The 17,709-nt window shown below is 40.1% G+C and overlaps 1 protein-coding gene across 1 annotated transcript; it reads right to left on the bottom strand.

Moving 5' to 3' along the window:
* Positions 1-4,809: 4,809 nt before the first annotated feature.
* DCBLD2 (discoidin, CUB and LCCL domain containing 2) lies at positions 4,810-15,254 on the bottom strand (the record flags this gene model as incomplete). Its single annotated transcript, XM_009878289.1, has 8 exons — positions 4,810-5,265; positions 5,971-6,108; positions 8,134-8,183; positions 8,562-8,655; positions 9,233-9,394; positions 9,796-9,943; positions 13,470-13,594; positions 15,039-15,254. Coding segments are annotated over 8 exons (1,382 nt in total), but the record flags the coding sequence as incomplete, so codon positions are not given.
* Positions 15,255-17,709: the final 2,455 nt, after the last annotated feature.

Below are 17,709 nucleotides of genomic sequence, written 5' to 3'. Positions count from 1 at the left end.
GCAGCACAGCCTGCCTGTCAGCCACCCCTCCCAGTTTCGTAACATCAGCGAGCTTGCTTTATTACTTGCTCTATTTATTACTTGCTCTATTAGTTTGTATTCACAGCAAGAGCTGTAAGCTGTGAATTGGGAATATTCACTGCTGTGTCATGAGACTGGACAATGAATCAAATACCAGTTCAAGACAGGTACAGTTTTCATGTCAGTATGCCCTCCAGTTTAAGACACTGTTATCTGCTAGGCTGCACTGAATGTAAATTACACATTCCTGTTCCAGTTGCCATGAAAATTATGTAGCTTTGTGATGGGATCCTCTGTGGGGTGGAGCTTTGAGATACGATTTCCCTGGACCTCTACTTACAGTGAGCTCCCTAAAGGACAGAAAGGCTTTTCAATTTAAAAAAAAAAAATGAAGCAACTTAAAAAGGAGAGAGTCAAAGTTAAGGCAAAACAAAGACATCGTACATCCCACATGTTCCTGTGGTGTAGGTGTCAGTAAGGTTCAGGCGCTAGTTTGGATTTTAGGCTTGGTTTCAGCGCTGCCTGGGTTTTGCGCTCTCTAGCCTGTAGGATGTTTCTCTGCCACTCATGTGCTGTGGCAGTACCTCTGCTCCTCTCCATGGAGTCTGTCATTCTTAAACCATCCTTCCTTAGCTTGAAATGTAGATAAATGTTAAATGTTATTTTTTAAAATGTAAAATGTTATTTTTCCTGCTCAGTTTCTTTAGTGTGTTTTGTATGGTAGTCCACACAGGTTTTGAGTTCTTTTATTTGTAGTGAGTTTTCCAGGTTTGTCCAATTTTCATCTTTCCTTGAAAACAAGTTTACTGTGCTAGAACAGAAGTGACTGTTAAAAGTAAGGTTCTATTTTCTCTCCCTTTGAAGTATGGAGTCTAAAATATCACTGACCTTTTTGGTTTATTTACATCAGGCTCTTACTTACTTTCTTTAATGCCTCTTAGAGGTATGTTTGAAACTTGTCTGCCTTTTGATCTTAAACTACAAAAACTACAAAGTTGAAGGTCTCAGCATTTAAAACTCCCTTTCCTGTGGTCTTTGTAGCCATTCCTCACTATTTCCTAATAATTGCTATGAAAAACTCTTTTCCTTGCCTCTCTAGTTTATGGAATGCAAACCAGATAGCTTTTCATGACTTTGGCAGCTAATGAGAATCATTGAACAAGGTTTACCTTTTAAACTATTCCATCTGAGTTGATAGTACAAACCTCCAGTGAAAACAGGACCACAAAATGTTGCAGTCTTTGACAGGTCAGGGAGTGCAACCAGCTTTTCAAAACTATTAATACAGAGATACATTTTGACAGTTTTTCCACTGCACATATTTTCCTTCTGTCTGCCTCCACCTGCTTTCCTTTTCTAAGCAGATTTGTAAGAAGCCTTGACAGAGGCTGCACTTTTATGCTTTACTTGCATTGATGGAAATTCTTGATGAATTATGATTTCCTAATTCACAAGTTAGATAGAATCAGCCTCTTGTCACACAGGGCTCCAGAGCCAGCGTTCTGCCAGCAGCAGGTATCTCCAGGGAAGCTCCCTCCTGTAAAAATACCACTTGGCCCGCAACAGCTGACTCCAGCCATGAGAAGAGCTCTGGTACGTGTCAGTTTACTACTTCTAACACTTGGTCCTCCGTGGGTGGCTGCTACATACACCCACTGCCAGGAGAGAGTACAGGGTCACTTCTGGAGGCAGGGCAAAACGCATGGTAACTCATACATAACTCAAACTACAAATGAATGAGATATAAGGGTGATGTTAAATGCAAACATACTAATACGTCTGTACAATTTATTTAAAATACTTTTTAACATACATATAAAACCCCCTCTATTTGTACAGTCTAAGTTCTAGCAACATATACAAATACTGAGCAACTACAATACATACTGAGGTAAGAACATACATTCCGGGAGAACACTCAAGCCAAACAAGATTGAAATACATTTTATATCCATATGTCTTCACATATAGGAGAGAGCCATTAAATGTACCTCTGCTTGTACTGTGCACAGAATTCTAATCCAAAACATGTCATGCAACTCATACATTTGGGAATCAATGTTTAACAGTTCACAGCATACATTTTCAACCCAACCATTACATATTTGAACTTTTCTTCTTAGCCCTAGCAGATAATATCCTCCGAGGGGAAAGCAGGAGCAAAACTTGGGAACAATTTCTTTCAGCAAAGGGATTTCACTTCTTAAAAAACATCTATTCCAGTCAGCAGCTTATGCTGCTCAGATAATGGAAGTGCATTATGGTTGCTTAAAAAAATTAACCCACTGTAGAGAAACTTATACCATCTTAGCCTGCAGCTTCCAGGCTACAGTAAAAATTAAATCCAAGCATGTTAATTTTACTGACTTGGACATTTTCATTTATTTTTATAGCAGATAAATTTTTCTAAGCCTAAACTGGTACAGTTTGAGAATAGAGAGGTGTCTTAACTTGGCTGGGATAAGTATGTCACATCTTGATGCAAATAACCACTTACTGCTTTCAAATGAAGTCAGCTCATAAAATCTCAGAGCTGTTGCTGACGCATAAGAACACTTATCTGTTTAAGCAAAGCTACAAAGATTGCAGACTAGCTTTATCAAACAGAAAAAGTGGCAATAGCATCAAAACAATTATAGACAGGAATTTCTTTTTTTTATGACTGGGTCTTCTATACCACCCTTACTTATATTCACATTTAGGCTTAGATATCCAATTATTTTTAAAAAAAGAAAAATCATCATTCTCGTTGAATGATGAAAAAATTGTAGAACTGGGCTTTAAGGTAGCACAGAGTATGTCATAACACAGTTGAGATGTTGAACACGCCACAAGGCATTTTGGATTACTGAATTTACGTAACAGTCTCCATGCAAACAAATTTTCAAGTGGTAAGTTAGGCTGCCATACTGGCATAAAGACATGGTGGCAGCCCTCCTGAGCAGCATTTTAGTTTCCATTTGGATGTTCTCCACCTAGTTTAAGGACCCTGGGCAATAAACAAGGCTGACCTGAATTATATCACAGGAAATGAACACTGAAGTCCATAAAACTGGCCTATGTGTAGGTAAGGGTTTTCACATATATAAATTAATTCAGCATCCTCCCAACGGTGCTGTTACAATAAAAATAGAGCTTTTATGGTGGGCTTTTTTCTACTACTCAGGTTAAAAAAGCTGTGCTTTGTCTCTAACAAGATTAAAAAAAAAAAGCAAATACAGCATCCAGCTTGTTTTCATTCTGTGACTACCTACCTAAAACTAGTCTGCATTATCCCAAATAGAAACCTGACTGCAAAGTTTTCATTGTAGAGATCATTGGAACATTCAAAGGATACAAATTCCAGTAAACACTTCTGAAATGGACATTCTTTGGAACAGTCTGGAATCTTTTATAATCCTAATAAGAACAATCTTTATAAAAAGCCCTCAGGCTAAAGGTTTTTTTCAGTTGTGCTAAACGGTACCACATGTGCTAAATGTGTGTATAAACACAGACTGTGCACCATTAGAATATCTGTGTGCTTCCTTAAGCGCTCACAAAAGTATATACATATCTATCTTCGTCTAAGATCACATCTTAACACCTAACAACAGATACTCAGTAAGGAGGAGGGGACACAGGGCAGGAGGACAAGGGGAACCTTTCTGAAGTCAATCACCTCGAACACCTGGATGCTTCTTGCACATTGGCCATCAGGAAAGTCTGAATGCGAAGCAGAAGCTATTCAGAGGAGCCTTCACTTAGCAGGGAACAAGGCAAAAGGAGCTGCCATGTAGTTTGTATGTATGACAGTCTGTGCCTCCTGCATCCCTAGGAAGGAACAAGACTGGGCACCTTAAGGAGATTTCTCAGTGATGTCCAGTGATAGGACAAGAGGCAACAGGTGCAAGCTGGAGCAGAGGAGGTTCCACATAAACATTAGGAAAAACTTTTTCACTGTGAGGGTGACAGCGCACTGGCACAGGCTGCCCAGGGAGGTTGTGGAGTCTCCTTCTCTGGAAACTTTCAAAGCCTGCCTGGACTTGTTCCTGTGTGACCTACTGTGGGTGATCCTGCTCTGGCAGGGAGGTTGGACTAGGTGATCTTTCGAGGTCCCTTCCAGCCCCTAACATTCTGGGATGAGGCAGAAACCAGATTGTACAGACAGCAGATTCTTGTTGTGGAAGGCTAACAAAATGATGGTAACCTTTGAAAAACATGACAATTCCAATTCTGTGAAGAAAAGCTGAAATAAAAGTAATTTAGGATCAAAATTATTTTATGCCATGAAGTTCATCGGATTTTTGCTATCAGTCCTGACAGTAGGTTTTTTTAAGTCCAAAGTTGTGGAGGCATTTTATAGGGTGAAATGAATTTTAGAAACTATAGTGCTTACATATAGATCTTAGAAAGGAACTTAGGAGCTTTGGATTTCTTGGTTTCCCCTCCCCACCCCCCAAAATAGTACCATTATCAAGAAATCGTTGGCTTTTGTACTTTCAACTGTTTCTCCCAATTTATCATTCACATCTATGAATTACTGAAGCTAATCTTGAAGAGTTCTTTTCTCATGTCTGACAGACAATTGTACAGTAGCAATAAAGAAGTCCACAGTTTTGCAGGAGATAAGCTGTAATTACATATGCAGCTTAAGGAAAGGCAGAGTTACTCATTTCCCAGACCTCCAATACCGCATCTTTTGGTTCAACACTGTATTATTTAAGACTAACAATATCAAAACAACACAATTATAAAATAAAACTGTCAGCTTTATGGAACTGGCTTTTAAAAACAAGCCATCATTCTACGTTGCTCATGAGCTGAGTTTCTCCTTACTCCCAGTGGACTGGGCCACGCTCTGTGGTACCTGGTAGACCAATTCGTCAGTGGCACCTGGCCCCGGTTGCCCCTTTGGTGTATCGTACAGCGCCTGTGCTGATGATGTGCTGTCTGTCCTCGATAAGAGTTTATTGTAAGTTCCAACCAGTGGAGGAGCCTGATTCCCTGCAGCTTTGAAGGTGGAAATGGAAGGGATGCCAAGAGGTGTTGTGCTGGGATGGCTAGACATGTCCACGATTATTGGAGTTGCATATTCCGGTCCAGTTATAGGTAGTGGTTCAGCATAAGCATGGTAAACTTCTTGCACGGGTGAGTTGTACGGGTCCAAATCGGCGTAACTTGCTTCGTTTCCTTCCTCGGGTTTAAAGGTCGATCTTTGATGAAGCGTGCTGACAATTCCCCCTACCAGTGGCTGAGCATACTCTGTTGCAAGCCCCAACAAAATAAATAAATAAATATTACACTTAAGTGGGTTTTTTTACACTGGTATCACATTAAATTCAACCTGTCAATAGTGACACAGAAATTATTATTCTAGATCAAACCAGTGGTCTGTCTCTGTCCACCCATGCCAACTGCTCTGGAAAAAAAGTTATTTCCACCCTGCAGTTAAAGCCATCAGGATAGCCACAACATCCCGATTTCTCAGGTTTACACTTCCTCCCTTGTGAGCTGCAATTTCCCATACTGTAAATCTGCCCCAAAACAAACTTCTTTGAAACGTTTCTCCCTGCAAAATTAGAATTAAATTAAATTAATCTGCCTGGCTGTGTATAAAAAAGTGGTCCTTGTGGCAGAGGGTTGTTCATAAAGATACTGGGGTGAAATTATTTGCAGTGCATGAAAACATAACCAAAAAATCCTTCGAGTCTTTACCTGGTTTAAGAACAAGTACAAGTAAAGAAACTTTCAGTTACTGCATTACGTTGGGAAAGTCTCTATCCACAGCACATCAAGGCAGTTAATGCATACTTTCATGATACTCCAAGAACAGATTTTAAGAAGTGCACTTACCAACAGAACTAGTCATTTCTCCTCTGTCCCCAAACCAAACAGGGAATAATGTAGCCAAATTCCTGACATTTTTTGGCACATCAGATTAACATCACCCAAAACAGTGCAATGTACCTGCAGACTCTGTTTGGAGCATTGTTGGGACTTCCCTTGGTCGCAGGTGACTAATTTCACTGCTGCTGTAGCGTACAGGAGTTTCTTCGTGTTCTGCTGATTTGGTCGGGAAAAACTGCTTCATTCCTTTCCACCATCCTTCATGTGCATTTAAAAGAAACAAACAAAAAAAATCCCAACAAAAAACACACTACCCAAGACTGCACATATACTGTGTTTTAAGCTACTAAAGTATTTGTACACCATAGCTTAAATTTCACAGTAGCAGGTAAGCTCAATTATCAGTATTTGCAAGACCCAAAGGTCCAAGACACTAACATTTTTCTGGCAGACTGAAGATTCAGAGGTGACAACATACTCCCTCAATCAACTTGCCTGAATGCTGCCCCCTTCAAACGCATGCAGAACCTATCCCCGGATATCCATCGCATTAATAAGCCCAGAAAATACTAAAATGTAAGCCATGATTCCAATTTGTAAATTAAATATTTCCATAAAATTTTACAGCTTCAGTAAGAATACATTTAATTGCCATGGTTTCTGGCTGTTAATGTCATGTTTCTAAATCATATTGTTGAAGAAGGCTGATCAGCAAATATTTGCAAAAACCTGAATAAAGAGGATATTAAGTTCAGTGGAAATGTCGTGTGTGTGTGTAGTCATGAACTTTTTCTTGAGACAGGTGGGAGGGCTGGTTTCATAAGGTTCTGCCATCCCTCCCCCCAGCAGCCAGTGCTGTTCTAGTTTTGCTCCCCTTTAATGTATTTCATTCCAGTTTTAAGAGACCATCCCATAGGTGTAAAGCCCAAGAAACTGGAGACTCAAACTCAAATAACACCGTTTAACAAGATTCAAGGTAGCCCGTGGGAGGGGACAGACAGAGGTTCCACAGAGGCATAGCAACATTGTTTTGATACTGCATTTTGCCAAAATTTCTTTCTAAAGCAGATCTGCATTCTGAACATTTAAGCAAATAGGGAAAAAAAAATCTAGTACACCCATCACTCATATTTAAACACAGGATATTTTCAATTTAATATTCTAAAACAACAATGCTGTGACCTATCAGAAATGGACATACAAAACATAAAAATAAGGTCATTAAAAGGTTTCTTGTCTAAAGGGTAAGGCATACATAAACCTGCCAGTGAGCAAGCACAGAGATGTGGAAATCTTCAATACAAGGCGAGAGAAGCGAAGCACGGCCATACAGATGGTACAAGCCTGCCTGTGGCAGCTGCCCTGTGTGCTGCAGCACACACATTTTCAGGACACGTGCCAAGTGCTGCTCAGTGGAATTGTCTGTTCTCAAGTTAATGGAGCACAAGACAGTAGGCTGGAAAATGTGCTAAAAGGGGGCTTGGAGCAACCCCCCGTACTTACTAGGGCAACGAAGAAAGAGAGAATTTGACAGACTTAATACACTAGGATGAAAGCTCTTCTCCAGGACAAAAGAAGTACCAAATACTTGATTACCAAACATACAAAGATATTCTTTATAAATTATTTTTCCCCTCATGTTGTATAATTAAGAGGTTCTATATTTTGTTTACTAAAAAAAACCAGCCTGAAGCTCTAAGCTCTAACAGGAGACAAGGCACAGAATCATAGAATCACAGAATGTCAAGGGCTGGAAGGGACCTCAAAAGATCATCTAGTCCAACCCTGCTGCCAGAGCAGGATCCCCTGGGGCAGCCACACAGGAACGTGTCCAGGCAGGTTTTGAAAGTCTCCAGAGAAGGAGACTCCACAACCTCTCTGGGCAGCCTGTGCCAGTGCTCTGTCACCCTCACAGTAAAGAAGTTTCTTGTCATGTTGAGGTGGAACTTCCTATGTTCTAACTTAAAACCATTGTTTCTTGTTCTATTGCTGGGCACCACTGAGAAGAGACTGTCTCCCTCCTCTTGACACCCACCCCTCAGATATTTATATACATTAATAATGTCCCCTCTCAGCCATCTCCTTTCAAGACTAAACAGCCCCAGTTCTCTCAGTCTCTCTGAAAAAAAATCAGAGAATGGAACAGTTAAGTCTGTCCAGAAAAGGAATTCAGCGCCTACCTCAGCATTAGCAGAGCTTCTGCTACAGGAAATTTTATGCAATCTGAAATACGCATCAAATAAAAAATGCCAAGTAAAGGATTTCATAAAACCATTTAGTTACCTGCACGATCCCAATAAGGTAGATCGTAAGTGCCCTCATTTTTTTTCTTGCTGTGAAAAAGAGAAAAATGGGCAATCTTAGGTAGTCTGCTTATCAGAAGATGAATTAAATTAATGCTCAGCAACTATCACCGTGGCTTTAACTCGTCCTCAGATTTAAAGTATAAGCACCAGTAATCCGGCTTGCTGCTACTGGAGAAACCAGTTGTCAGTAAAAGCACTTGTAGTGAAAACAGTTACAAAAAAGGCTGTTTTCACTGTCCTCACTATTAGAGTGAACATTTTCTCACAGAGAATACAATTCTGAAAAAAAAAATCCTTCCGAAAGCGTGAACCCCTTGTAGTTCCCACAGCGACACATGCAGCATGTCATTCCCACACACCAGGCTAACATCCATTTAAAGCACTTCCATTAATCTATTCATTTACCGGTTTCTCCAATGCCAGGCACAAACTAAGATAAGAATCAGAGTAGTGAAGACCATCACCAGCACTGGAACCAGAACTGCTGCCAATGCCACATCTGAAAGCCATTAAATTAAAGCGGTGTCAGACAGAAGAGCTTCTCATAAATTAGTTTTTTCTTTGAAAATTACTTGGGCAAAGCACAGTTTCGATGTACAGCATCTATCACACCCCAGCTAAAATTATCCTGCTGGGCGTTCCCACAGCATAAATGTCAGAGAACATCTAGCTCTTCTACACATATGCACAGGTGGTAAAAGATGAGCTGTGACAAAAATGTTTTGTCCTAAGAAATTATCAAATTAAATAACAAAGCAGTTATATCTGATTAATTCTGAAGGGAAGTCAAAGTTGCAGCTTCTCCTTCTGACAAAATCTGTTCAGTTACTAAAAGCTCAACTCAGTTTGAACAAGTTTTGAAAGATCCAATTTAGTATTTACATGTCTTGGAAGACTGGCTTTTTTTCTGCATGCAGTACAGAGCTCTACATGTTTTATCATCTCTATATTTAATAACTGGTAAATATTAAAAAGAAAATATTCATAATTTGCTGTAATAAACTACACATTGAGAAAATTTAAATGCAGAAGCACACTTAATATATGCCAAACTTTTACTGCTTAACTGTGGATACCTTTGGTTACACTTGGAGTCACTGTGGTATTTTTTATCTCAGGTGTGAAAGTTGTTTTATCTGTCTGCAATGAAGTCTTCACTGAATGAATGAAGTCATCATTCTTGTCATCATTCTTGATCCGAGGTGGTGGTGGCGGCATGGTGATTTTAGGAGCACGGCCTTTAGAAGGAAAAGAATTGATAAAAGAAGTTTTTCGAAGTGCTAGTTTTCCATGTTTCTTTTTCAAGAGAAGCCAGCGGGAACAATTTGGTCTAAAGCTTTTGTTTGTGTTGTGTAAGGAGAAAAAAAATAACCCAAACAACCACAAATGAGTAACACAGAAAGCAAGTGACTGGTGTCTTTTGAAACACTTATTTTGTAAATTACCTTGTTTATGCCTAAAGTAGGTATTTTCCAGTTTAAGTGTAAAAACTCAGGAAGAAATTCAGAAGTCTCAACTGGATAATTCTTCTGTAACTATGAAGTACTTTTTTCTCATTGAAAAAATACCCACAATGTAATCTTTGCCAAATTATTTCACTGCCTGTCTTGCATAGTCAAAAGATTTTCAGTTGCCTTACCTATACTAAACTGACATCCTAGCAATTCTACTTTCATTGCAATTTTCTGGTGCCATTTTAAGGGGTTAATCCTAAAAAAGCGTGCAATAATAGGTGGAATGAAATTATTGCGAACTTCCTGGTACAGTTCAGTGTTCCCTTGAAATATCTAGAAAAGAGAAGAGACAAACATTATGTTACACAAATGCAGCAGTAACTACAATCAGTTTTGGTATTTTATTTTAGGAAAAACATGCAGTACATAATCCTGAAAATGCATCCCCGAATGATATTGTTGCCTGCACGTCTCCACTCACTTGGCTCTATTAATCATGTAACTAAATAAAATAAAGGGAGAGGTCTGTGTAACATACACAGCTACTTACTTCAGAATAATGGTACCATGTCCCATTCTACTGGTGCTGCTGTTTAAGGCATCTCACATGTTTATGGCACTGACTAATTTGAACTCAGTCCTTTTCTGTATTTTGCACTTACTCTTCAAACATACATAGCAAGCAGTTGTGACAATGGGAAAGCGGGGATTGAGCGGTGCCTTCGCACAGCCTAAGCACGGCCTGTCTTGGTATGATTGACTGGAAAGCAGCCAGACACAGCCAAGTGCATAACTGCACTGTCCTCTGGTGGCTGCTGTCCACAAGGGCCGAACAGATTCAGGTTCGGAATGAGGAGAGCTCTCTTGGGTCTCACTCGGAGCCCTGTGGTTCTGGAAGAGAAAGGCATGGGCTCTGCACACAGGACGAGCCAAAGCTGGACCTTCGCTGCTGGTCCTGACGCACAAAGAACTCGTCAAAGTACAACAATATAGACCAGGTTTGCCTGGCTGAAATTTCAAACCAGTAAGCAGACAGGCACTGACAAACTTACAGCCAACTACAGGTCCCAGATTGAGCTGCTTAAAACAATACAGGAACTAGGCCCAGTCCTCCAACCCAGCAAGCTGTCCCGTCATCTCTGGGAGGAGTGGTTTGGTGTCATCTCTTCGGGTGAGAAGTGAACTTTCTCTCCATATCAGTGCACAGCAGCTGGGCTCTGGCTCTGCAGACACAGCTCTTGGGTGCTGTTGCAACACATGTCACCAAGAGGTGACAGTAACGAGCAACGTGTTTGTTTCTAAAGCACTGATACAGCTAGTGCAAGTCATGTTGGACATAACGCAAGAACGGAATTATGGCACTTGCCTGAAAAATATATATTCTAGCGACTTTTCTGCTCACTCACACCACTCAGTAAACCATAGAGCACCTTGCTGCTCTTAAGGACAAGCACTATGTTGTGCAACTGCTGGTGTGTCTGCATAAAATGGAGCAGTCAGGAGCTTTTAGCAGAGTTCTGATCAATGCAGATCACTGGTGCTTCAACCTTGACCCACAAAATAAAGATTTTTGTATTGCACTCCTGTGTTTAAGTTTTAATAACAAAATGACTAGAATATCCCTACAGATTTAAAGGAAAATAATTATTCCAGGAAACTATCAATTCAAAACCAATCCTAGGGACCCTTAAGGGACTCATGCCCGGGCTCCCTGACTGACATACATAATGTGTCTCCACTCTTGACAGGCAGACAAACCTCATTTACTATTATTACAGAAATTAATTTTGGTTTGTGCTTACCTAGGCATTGTCTTCATGTTTGAAAGCACTGACTGTTCAAATAGACATGTAAGTCAATTTAGTTACGTGCAGAAAAATCAATCACTTAATAAAATACAGCACAGTCATTCTTTATTCAAGGCCTTTATTAGTAAAGTTTTCAGTGTTAAATGTTACAGTAGTACCTTAACTTTACCTGCAGCTCAATATTTTGTGTTAATTTAATTTTTGGCAAAAAAAAAAAAAAATTGCTTCGGAGCTTAAAACACTTTTTTGATGAGAAACCAGTTTCATATTTCGTTTATTATCAAACTATCTCCATTTGCTTCTGTGCTGTCGAACAAAATTCTTTTAACACTGCAACTTTGCTTTGTCATTTTTACCCAATTCAAGCATTTTATTCTTTTTTTCATATATAAAACTTTTTTAGAAAGATTTTCTTGATTACTGACAGATCTGTAGAAGCTATTTGCAAAAAGGACTAGAGGAAAGCCTTGGAAAAGCTTCTAGTCTCCTGAAAAATGTCAAGAATTTCAAGTATCTTTCAAAACAACAGGGAAGAGCACCTCCTGGTTGGTCTGGTGTGCAATTATATAAGGCTCAAAGAGAGAAGTCTGCTGCACAAACATCCAAAAGCAAAGCTATATCAAGTGAGATGGTGTCAGGCTGAGGAGAAATCTGCTATTTTGAGAGATCAACCACACTGAACCCTTTTTTCTGCTGATGCTGCCTGGATACGTATGGTTCTCCCTGCATTGTACCTAGTGATACAAAGAGTGCAAAAGATCTGCCGCCTGTAATTTCAGGCTCCACAATTTGTTTCATTTCATGAACTTATAAAAAAAACCCAGTCTGCTCAAACAGAAACAGTTGCAAAGATTTCTGAAGAAAATCAAGCTAAACATGAAGCCTAAATCTAGGGGGCTCGCTAGCTGAGATTTTATTTTACGGCCAGAAGAGAGCACTCAAAACTAGCAAAAGATGCTGGATTGCTTGAGGGTTTGTTTTTCCTAGAAGACTTCTTACCAACAGTCTGGTAGTTCAAGCGTTGGTTCAAGGAGATGGACTCGCCTTGACAGTGAAGTCTGCACCTTTCAGGAAAGCTTCCTACTGTGATTATGTTCAGTGTTCAAAAATGTCGTAACAAATGAGATAGTTCAACCTTTCACTTCATCAACAGGATGTCTTACTTTGAAACATTTTTAACCCACAGAGAACCGAAGAAAACAAAATACAGCTAAAGAGTTACCACCATGAAGACCCATTTTTTAAAAGTTACTAGGTTACTAATTACTACTACATGTATGTAATACCGCAGACCAATGGAGGTAAAGTAAATTACATCCAAGCATTTTAAGAAGAAATTCTAGTTCCAGTCAGGTTACCAAGAAACCTCTTTTTTTTTTTTTTATGAACATCTGATCTGAACCACTGGGAAGACCATATAGGACATTAATCTTCTCTTTTTTTTACCATCTACCAAACACTACAGTACTACGAACACAGGGAAAGTAAGATTATCTTGCCCCTAACATTATGTAATTTCTCTGTGCAGCAAAGCACTTGCAATCTGAACATACCATCTAATTTTTAAGAAAACTCCCCTCTCCAAGGGCTGTTCTATTATGCAAGAAACTTAGCAGTATTTTGTCAAAAACTTATAATGTTTCTGTCATCAGTCTTAAAGATGAAAAACTATACAACCCCCAACATTTATTGTGTAACCCTAAGAAGGTAAGAAAGTAAACCTTAATTTTGAAACATACAACCTATTTTGAAAGAAATATGATTATTCTTAAAGGCACCCAGTACTGGAGAGTCTACATCTGGCAAGAGAAGTTTTTGTATAGAATATTCCCACTCCCAGACAGTAATAAAAAAAATCTCTGAATTTCACAATTGTTCAAATCCTTACATAATGCATATTTTCATATTTTCTTCTGCACAGATGCTGTTTATGATTCAAAATTACATTGAAAAATAAAGTTACTTAACATTTCCTCAGGTACCAAAATTAGTTGTATTTACAATTGTGAAATCTTCACAGAATGCACCTAAAAAGCATGTGATATTTTTACCTTATCTTTATCCATGCCAGGTTCCCTGTACACTGTCCATTTCTGTGCATCATCACTGTATAAAATTCTGTAGGCTGAGACATAATAGTAGTAGTCTGCTAAGGTTGATCCAGTAGTTACAATACCTGTGAAAATTAAGGTTCCCAATTAGTCAGAAAACTGGTACCAGTTTGTAAAAATGATGATTCCAGAGTTACAGTTGAAATCTCCACTGGTCCAGTTAGTTGCATTTCGAAAAGTTTATCCAAGTGCCAGGGTCTGAAACTTCTACAGTGACTGAAACGTAAAAGTAGGTAAAATTATTATTAAATTTTAATTCTCATGACATAACCTTGTTCAGCACTTTTCCGCTGTTTCTTGAAGAAAAATGCTTGTTCATTTGACCATAGCCCACGTCTGTCTCCAGTTGCTGAGACAGCATCGCTCTTTCCCGCTTTCGAACCACCAACCCAGAAGCATCACTGACAGAACTGTGGCTTCCTACCGCTGACACTGCAACGCTGCAGGACTCACACAGGAATGCTGTTTTGTAAAAGCTTTTTAGAGCACAGGAATTAGAGGAGTATTGTAAAATCCAGATAGTCCCCAGGGAGGTAAACCCAAGTTGCTTATTGACAGGAAGCCAAGCTGCTGATAGCAGGTGTGCAGCTAAGTTTACAGCGACCAACTCATGCATCTCCAAAAAGAAACAAACCCATACTGATCAAAGGAGCACGTTTCACAATGGTCTTAAAGCCTGGGACGTTATGAAGCACTCTACCTAAAGCCACTTTATTTTTGATTTAAGTCAGGCTGCAAAACATGTCCATTAACAACAGCAAATCACCTCTGATTTAATTAATCAAAACAGAGAACACTAACACCAGCACAAGACTTAGGCTACCTTCGGGAGTTAACGTCAAAACACAGACACCTCAGCCACACTGTGATCGTCAGTAACAGGTTACGAAGAGCTCACTCCCCTCCCAAAGCCTGACGCAAACTATCCAGAGTGGACTGGGAAACATCACCTTCAGCTGTCTCTCCAAATAAACACAGCTACTAAAATCACGATGAATGAGTCCATCACCACCCCTGAAGTCAGCCTGCACCGTCTGGTCCACTGCTGAGGGAAAGCGTCACAGACAGCCAAGTGCCCATCATTCCAAACTCTCATCCCAAGATTCACCTCAGGCAAGAAGGCAAAGAGGAGGTTGCCAGCTGGTTTACTCTGTCTGCTGCTTCTCTCACACTGCACTACACTGCTCCTAACTGCACAGTAGAAACATGAGTCAGTACACCTGCACCAGAGGAACCAGTGGACTCAGCTGACTGGATATGGATTTGCACCGCCAAGGAGACAATGAGCAGGAAAAGAGAAGCATCAAGGATCCAATAAAACCACAGGAAACACTTCAACAAAGAGGTGTCTTCTGCTATGGAAGTCCACCTGTTCAACTCCAGGCTCCTCAGTGTATTAGCTAGGACATGGAACCAACTTTGCTGTAACGGTAATTAAGCAATGAAAAAAGGTATGTCAGTAATGAGATTTTTTGAATGTTGCTTAAGCGCCACATCAGATTCACTTACCTGTTATTCTTTTTTCTTTATTCAAGTCAATCTGCAACCACTGACGTTCATCACTGATAAAAGCAGCCCAAGGAGGACCAACCCTTTTCAGTCTGGCATTTTCAGGTTTCCAAATGTTCACTTGTCCTGTTTGGTTGGACCACTCAAGAATAGATGATGCCGTGATCTGGGAATCAGGGATTACCCCAGACTCCATCCCCAGTGTTCCATAGCAACCTGAGCAACAGAAAAGGTGAGGATTCAAGGTCAAAATTCAAGTTACACAATGACTCTACCTCTACTTTACATGCAAATATTAAACTGCCACCTGAATTTATTCCCTAACAACGCTATCAGGAAACAGTCTTCTGCTTTCTAACAGTGATGCTGGAACCAAACTTGTGGTCATGAGTATTCCAAGACTTACATGTACTACTCAAGGGTAATGGGGATATTCTCTCAATCACCAGCCACACAAAGCATTAGATGAAAAGCTTTGGGACAGCTGACACGATTTAAGAGTATATATGGTTGATGCAAGAATGGGAAACATTACTTGATCATTTGTTCCTTTTTTTGTGACTACATAATGTCTTGGTTTTTGAACTTACCACAGTATCACAGTATTAATTTGAACAATGCACCAAAGCATGTAGGAAGGAAGCCATGCCATGATCCCGGCCTTGAGCTCGAACATAGCAGCCTTGAAATTAGTAGTATTTTTTGGTCACCATTCTTACTAAAAGTTTCTTCCCACATCACATTCTGCTAACAGCTAAAGAACCTCTGCTAAACTCCTGGCTAACTGACATCCATTTGCTCTTTGCTAATATCTTGTTCTGCAGTGCCACCCGTTTTCCCCTCTCACAAGCGTACTCCCCAGCACTCTCAGTAGAGAGCAATCTTTGCCTTCAGTCAGCCAGCCTGAACAACCCCACCTGGCTCCCCTCCTGCTATGACCTCCCCCTCTCCCTGCAGCTCTCCTCTGCACCAACGCTGGGTGCTCACCCCTCAAGGGAGGAGCAGGTGGCAGAGCCCATGATGGGATCCAACAGGAGGCCTCGTCACATTAGCACTTCACTAACGCAGACCTTTCCCTCCTCTGTCATTTCCATCTAATACACTGCCAGTTTGAAGCAGAAATGCCTCGGTCTCCACATACTAACCTTACACTTTTTGCCTTGTGTTTCTTTGATTAATTTCCATCGTTCAAGTCTCAAAGTCAGGCAGGTCTTCCTGTACAAAGAGTTCCATCTTCCTCTGCACTGACCATACCTCTAAGCATTAATAACACACTCCTCTATCTTGTACCAAGTCACAAAAAAAATTGTTAGAGAAGACCAAACTAGTAACTGCACCACAGCCTGATAAACCCCATTTGAGCATACTACAGAGCCCTCTTTTTCCTTTCAGCCAATTCCTAGGCCACCCAGTTACATATATTTTCATCTACATCTGCATCTCATCTCTAGCTTATTCAGTAACTTCTGAAACATGTCACTGAAATCCAGATAGTCTAGATCAGTATTTCATCCTATCTTGTCATATTTCTGAGACATTTACTTTTTTGCACACTATCATATCACATTTTGAAAGACAAAAAACCCCAAAAAACCCTGCCTCAATCACTGTGTTTAATATTCTCCATGCATACGGTTACCAGACACACGATTCCTTCTGCTAGCAGAGGTCTGGCAGAGAAAATATTTTAATATTCTGTGGGTTATATTTTCTAACTTTTGCTTGTTTGTATACATTTCCATCTTCAAACACTCCTGTCCATCAGATTCCCACCTTTGTATCCCCATTCAACATCACTTTCATTTATATATTAGGAAAAGTATTTGTTCATTTTTTAGGAATATGTGTATGATTTCCTTCTTTATTTTTACTCTATCCTTAGAGAAAACAGATGTAATGCCTTTGTTAGGGGGTTTTTATATTATTACTATAAAAACAATTAAAGCGACTAAGGAAACGCCAGTCTTCGTAATACTTCCAACATCCATTCAACAATGGCATTTAAAGCGACTAACAGAAAAGTTCGCTTCCATGTAAAACACTACAGCTAATTTATTTTAAAAACGGCTAATGGTCAGAAAGTAAAAACACGAAAAGCAGTAAAGTTTTAAAAAGGGGCAACCCTTATGATACCAATCAGCAACCTGGTGCACATTTACAAAATGTGACAGCCAATGACACAACTTACACCCAGAGCAAGGCCCAAGAGATGCCCTTCCAGAGCAAGACAAGTAATACCAGAATATCCTTGGCACTATCTCTAGGCATATCAAGGATAAGAAGGTTATTAGGAGCAGTCAGCATGGCTTTGCCAAGGGGAAGTCACGTCTAACCAACCTGACAGCCTTTTATGAAGACATAACCAGGTGGATGGATGGTGGCCATGCAGTACATGTGGTCTCTCTGGATATCAGCAAGGCATTTGACACTGTCTCCCACAGCATCCTCATAGGTAAACTGAGGAAGCGTGGTCTAGATGACCAAGTAGTGAGGTGGGTCGCTAATTGGCGGGAGGGAAGACGCCAGAGAGTTGTAGTCAATGGGGCAGAGTCTAGTTGGGGGCCTGTGTCTAGTGGGGTCCCTCAGGGGTCAGTGCTGGGGCCGGTGCTGTTCAATATATTCATCAATGATCTGGCAAAGAATTAGAGAGCACTGTTAGCAAGTTTGCTGA

This window comes from Apaloderma vittatum, unplaced genomic scaffold (assembly GCF_000703405.1).
Source record: "Apaloderma vittatum isolate BGI_N311 unplaced genomic scaffold, ASM70340v1 scaffold44751, whole genome shotgun sequence".
NCBI classification, from domain to species: Eukaryota; Metazoa; Chordata; class Aves; order Trogoniformes; family Trogonidae; genus Apaloderma; species Apaloderma vittatum.
This window is presented reverse-complemented; position numbering and strand designations above follow the sequence as displayed.